This window comes from Amyelois transitella, chromosome 12, assembly GCF_032362555.1.
Source record: "Amyelois transitella isolate CPQ chromosome 12, ilAmyTran1.1, whole genome shotgun sequence".
Classification (NCBI taxonomy): domain Eukaryota; kingdom Metazoa; phylum Arthropoda; class Insecta; order Lepidoptera; family Pyralidae; genus Amyelois; species Amyelois transitella.
The window spans coordinates 8,290,454-8,296,495 of record NC_083515.1 but is presented as its reverse complement, the minus strand read 5'-3'; the positions used below and the strand labels follow the sequence as shown (position 1 = coordinate 8,296,495).

Genomic DNA, 6,042 nt, shown 5'->3' with positions numbered 1-6,042 from the left:
CGCCCGAGTGGTGTCAGAGTTTCGTAAAGCCGTGCTCAGATGCCGCTGGGGTTTCTTCAGTCGATCGTCATTTTATTATACATTTCAAGACTTCCAGAGCAAACCCAACCGCGGCTGTTAACGTGCCAATAGTAATAGATTGATCTATCAACCAGATTCGGGCCACCCATCGAAAGGCAGTGTATGATTGTTTAGAGAAGTTTAGAAAAAAAACGGGTTGTGGCGTCATACACTGTAACGGCGTTTGATCGAAACTCGTAACCATCGCTTTGATGCTGGTCTGTCCTTCACCCGCGCAACCTAATACATGAACGCTAAGTACAAATTGTTGTGTTTGGAAGACTTCTTTTTGCGTCTCCACCGTCTGGGGTCGAGCCGGCAGCCGTCGTTTCTGAACACGTCGGGATACGCGATGTAAGCCCCCGTCGCCGGGTCTATGGGCACCATGATGGGCAGGTCCGACATAGACACGGGTCTGTCGTACGACGAAGCGGAGTCGTAACCTTCCTTCGGCTCGGCGTACTGCGGACTGCTGCTCTCGAGTTGGTTCTCAATCTCCTGGCTCTGATTGCAGACCGGCACGCTGCGGCTGGTGTCCGCCGATATGTTAGACCGGGATCTTAGGATCGGTCGGGTAGATGAGAAGTCAGTCGAGTGTTGGAGGCTTCTCGATCTAGGTCTGACGGTTTGCGGCGCTTCGTCGATTCTGGAGAGCGTGTGTCTGCGGACGGGGCGGTAGACTTTTTTGTCTCCTAGTTTGGGTCTTTTGATCCTGCGGTGGGAGTTGTACGTCTCCATGGAGCAGAGCGACGGCAGGCGGGGCGGGGAGGGGTTGCGGGCGGGCGCCTGCGGAGCGGGGGGGTTGTGGAAGTGCGCCGCCACGAGGTCCCTCATCTGGTCGCGAGATCAGTAGTTGTAGGGCCCGTACTGCGAGCCGTGGTAGTAGGGCCCGGGGTACGCTTGCGGCGGCGGGTACCCGGCGTACGCGTACTGCTGCTTCTGGGGGTACACTGCGCACACAAGTTGTTCGGTTAGTTGGGAAGAAGGTTTGAAACAAAATTTGTGATTACGATTATTAGAATCGGTTTGTAAATAATTCGAAATTTCATTAGTTAAATCCACACCAAAACTTTCCATGCATCGAAGCAGACAAATTTCCGAAATATATTTACAACAGTTTTCATGTTTCTTAGGCCTTTCTTTCCTCAGTCATAAATAAATTGTAATTGCTTCAATAGACTTTTGATATAATTCTTGCTTCCATTGACTGAACTATTAGTTACTTTCCCAAAAATGAATCACCCTTATATTTTTTTAAAATATTAGTGCATGAAAATTTCTTGATCGTAATGTACCTAATCCTTTCCTAGCTAAGCATTAAAACTAAATGAAAGCTTTACCGGGCATGAGGTACTGCATGTTAAGCGCCTCCTCCCGTTCCCGCTCGCCGCGCAAGCAAATGGCCGCCGACGAGAACAAGATGGCGGACACGAGCGACAGCCCCACGCCGCACCACGCAACCATGTACGACCAATCGTATCTTATGCGCGCGTATTTACGCAATATCTGGTTTATACCATTTTTGAAAAGAGTTTTCATGTGTTTTATATAGATTTGACATAACATGGCCATATTTGAAAGTTTTTTTTTTATATTCGATTGGTGATCGGATCGTGTATGTTTCATATCAACAAACCGTTTGATTTTGTTTTTTTATGTACAGTATATTTTATTATGTTACCAAAAGCACCAGTTGTGTTATTATTGAAAGCGTTAGTATTGCGTTTGGCGTAAACCAGATATTAAGAGCGCATTGCGTTAGACCGGTCGCCACGTCGATATCGCGGTAGCCAAGTTTCATAGAAACATGAAAAGAAAGAAAAAAGCATTTTGTTAGTATGAGATAATTACATAAGATACTTATATCTAAGTTATGGTGATGAGGGTTTTCTGGTAAGAGATAAACAATAAAAATAATTATAAGAATAGATGACTACCTAGAATTTGTATAAACATAGAAAAATATTATTGGTAGGTACTAGTAGATTGTGTTCTATTATCAAATTTAGTATATTGGTAGGTCATGTTATAAATACATATACGTAAATATTATAATCAATGAACAAGTTCAAATTTTACATTTCTCAACGTGAAAAATATACAAAAAGACCGTCAAAACCGCCAAACACTCCATAACCGTAAAGCGTTAATCAAGATGGCTGCCGTCACAAAATGGCGGCTGACCTGGCATGATGTACTGCACGTTATTCTGCTGTTCGCGATGCTTCTCCTTGGTGAGACAGATGGCGGCGGAGAAGAAGAGGATTGAACTCCCAAAGGAGACTACGACGGAGCACCACGCCAGCATGTACGACCAGTCGTACCATATCGACGAGAATGTCTTTAGCACCTGTCGGCGGATTGGCGTCAGTACTTTGTTTATTACAGTATAGTTTATTAGTAAATGGTACCTGTAAGTTTGCCTTTTAGACTAAGCATTTCGCGCAACAACTTTTAGCCTGTGTCCAGTCTCGTATAGGTTCATCAGGATTCAGACGTTTAAGTATGAAACCGGGAAAATATTTCGATATTCAACACAATATTTATATACATGTTGATGAATACCGATGTCTACCGAATTGCAGAGAGTAGGTACTAATATTATTAATCTGCTTCCCTTCGGACCGCGCTCATAGAGTGATTGAGATGTAACCGATAGAGTTGTTATAATCTATCTATCCCTAATCCCTGTAGTCTCCTATTGTCCCGGTAGTCCCATAGAACATACACATCCATCAAACAGTTTAATCCTTCAATGAATTCAATGTCAATAGGTAGAATTAAAAGTTACATGATGATGAATCTACCTCAGGCCACTGCTGGTAATACTCCTCGCCGACCACCTTCTCTCGCTCGTAGAACTCCACGCCGTGCCATAAAGCCATGGCTCCCGCTGCTAACAGACCTGAAACACGAATTTTATTATTAAATCTAGTTTCTAATCTGTTGTCTTCAAAGTAGTTGTTGTTGTCAAAGAAGTCATAATGAGGAAGTGTCATGGTTTTGTAGGGGCAGACCATAAAGCTGGTATGTCTGTGGTCTTCAAAGATGATATGCGACAGGGGAGTCAAAAATGAAGAATACTAAATTGGATAGAGGAAATGTTAAGGACCGAAGTGTAAATTTCAACTGGATACACGCAAAAATGTATAAGAGAATGACACAATTTTTGAAAATCAATCCAAAACTTACCTATTAACATGATGCCTTCGTAACTATTGTATATCTATCATAATTCAACCATAAGAGCGGCACAGTGATCTCCCCAAAGATTTCCACGTTATAAGGGTGTCTTCTCTTGATAAGGTTGTCAGACTACCAACTAAGTGGTATTCCAACACTGCGCTTGCTCGCATTCTACAATGCGATTCGAAAAGAAAAAGATTCTAGAATCTTTTTGGCAAATCTAACGAAATACCGGTAACTTACATGTGACTAGCATTAGGATAGCGGTCGCCGTGATGTTGCCAGGACTGCGTTTCCAACAGCCCACCACGCCGGTCCAGAACGCGATGAAAAGCGAGAGGAACGCCACGATGAACAGAGCTACGGTTGACCGCGCCATGTGCAACCTGGAATCACAAGTTTTCAATAAGAAAGGTGTATGACCTAAGGCGAATTTAAGGCGCCTAATAAAACAAAATAATATTATCCAAGTATAGATTTTAAAAGTCAATAGACCATCATGAAAGTAACCAAACCGTTGCTTTAGAGTCTTTTCTTCTTCAAACTATTGGCTCAGTCTACCACGGAAGAGATGACGGAATAACGTTGGTTAACAGAACTTACATACATACATACATAAAATCACGCCTCTTTCCCGGAGGGGTAGGCAGAGACTACCTCTTTCCACTTGCCACGATCTCTGCATACTTCTTTCGCTTCGTCCACATTCATAACTCTCTTCATACAAGCTCGGCGGTTTCGGGTACTTTTGACCTGACCCTTTACCAGGACGTCCTTAATTTGATCAAGATACGTTCGTCTAGGTCTTCCCACTCCGACCTTTCCCTCCACACTCTCCTTGTATATCTGCTTAGTCAACCTGCTTTCATTCATCCTCTCCACATGACCGAACCATCTTAACATACCCTTTTCTATTCCTGTAACTACATCTTCTTTCACATCACAACATTCCCTTATCACGCTGTTCCTTATCCTGTCACTCAATTTCACACCCATCATACTCCTTAACGCTCTCATTTCCACTGCATTTATTCTGCTTTCATGCTTCTTTTGCCATACCCAACTTTCACTCCCATACATTAATGTCGGGACCAACACGCCCCTGTGCACAGCCAGTCGAGCCTTTTTGGATAGTTTCTGACTGCTCATAAAGGCATGCAAAGCTCCATTCACCATGTTCCCGGCGTTCACTCTCCTTTCAATATCACTATCATACTTGCCATCTGATGTAAACTTTGATCCTAGATATACAAACTCTTTCACTTGCTCCACTTTTTCTCCTCCAATCAAAATATTAGATGCTGTCATTTCTTTCTCCATTTCAAAAACCAGTGTTTTAGTTTTACTTACGTTCACTTTCATTCCTTTCTCTTTTAAAGCTTCATGCATACAGTTTACCATCTCCTGTAACTCCTCCGCTGATGACGCCAGTATAACCTGATCGTCGGCATAGAGCAGACATTTGACGAGTAACTCATTCATCCTTAATCCACTTTTAGACTCTTTCAAATCTGTCAGACAGCTATCCATAAATAGGTTGAACAGCCACGGTGACGCAACACATCCTTGCCTAACGCCTTTCTCAATCTTAAACCACTCAGTGTGCGCTCCGTTTATCCTGACACAAGCACTCGAATCCTCATATAAGGATTTCAGTGCTCGTATTAAGAGACTGCTCACCCCATGCATAGAAAGTGCTGACCACAATTCATTCCTCTCAACTCTGTCATAGGCCTTTTCCAGATCTACGAATGTGCAATAGACTTTTTGACTCTTGGCCAAAAACTTTTCGGCTATGCACCGCAAGGAAAAGACCTGATCAGTACATCCCATTCCCTTTCGAAATCCCGCTTGAGCATCCCATATTTTGTCATCAGTTATTTACAGAACTTATTTAAAGAAAAAATAATCTAGGGCACGGGAGTACTCCCGCCAAGACGAGTGCTTAAGCGAAATTTTATGTGAATGAAATAACAAATTCGAACCATGAATAAAATACTTACTAATAGCAAGGTAAGAAGTTTTATTGTTTTTAGGTTTAGGTATATTCAAATAAGTTTTATCATACGTATAAAAAAACAAGTATACGGCAACAAAACTCATTTAACAGTTTCATAACTGAAACATGAGATCATACTCCCGCGCAACAACCTACAAGTGCTTATGTTTATAAAATATGCCGAAAATACGCGAATGAATCGAAACTGTACATTGTCACGTCACTTCACGGTTCACCAGGCATACCTAAATAGCGAGATTATTTACGTTCTTGACACTTTCTTTATTTTCACCCTACTGTACAGAATGAGGGTTATTTATGATTAAGGTATTAAATTTTACATGTTGTCTTGATTGATTAGATAACTTAATTACCTAAAACTACATATATTCTTGTCTTTGAACCAAATTTCTTATTTTCTGAATAATCTTTTACCTTCGTGGTTGATCCCATAGTAAAAGTTGTTCAATTTGATGTACCAACACTTGTTGAAAGGTTTCTAGTTAATTTAAAATACCTGTATATCAGTCACCTTCTTCGAACTAATTAATAACGATTAAAACTATCCTATCTTTGTTATCATAGCATAGCAGCATATACATATGTTTGATTGTCAAAATTATACTATTCAACTTCTCTCTAATCTGTTAACATATTACATTGATTCTTGTCCAATACCTAACAATGAGAAACAATGAATTGATTGGTGTGTCTTGATATAAATCTCGACGATTGGCTGGCGACCCACTTGCTAAAATCTGGTACAAGGCTGCTTCGCGAACAAATGGTAACTGACA

At 41.5% G+C, this 6,042-nt stretch overlaps 1 protein-coding gene across 2 annotated transcripts in view; it reads right to left on the bottom strand.

The window, feature by feature from the left end:
- Positions 1-776: 776 nt before the first annotated feature.
- LOC106142572 (uncharacterized) overlaps positions 777-6,042 on the bottom strand; it is a 36,974-nt gene continuing 31,708 nt past the window's right edge. The window contains exons 4-7 of one of the 2 annotated variants that reach the window (XM_013344375.2): positions 3,490-3,632; positions 2,868-2,965; positions 2,245-2,410; positions 777-1,010 (exon numbers count right to left, since the gene is read on the bottom strand). In XM_013344375.2, coding sequence (XP_013199829.1) covers positions 907-1,010; positions 2,245-2,410; positions 2,868-2,965; positions 3,490-3,632 — 511 coding nt within the window. In that variant the 3' untranslated portion in view covers positions 777-906. Of the gene's footprint in view, positions 1,011-1,400; positions 1,567-2,244; positions 2,411-2,867; positions 2,966-3,489; positions 3,633-6,042 lie in introns of both variants that reach the window. The other variant, XM_013344374.2, reaches the window with a different exon arrangement.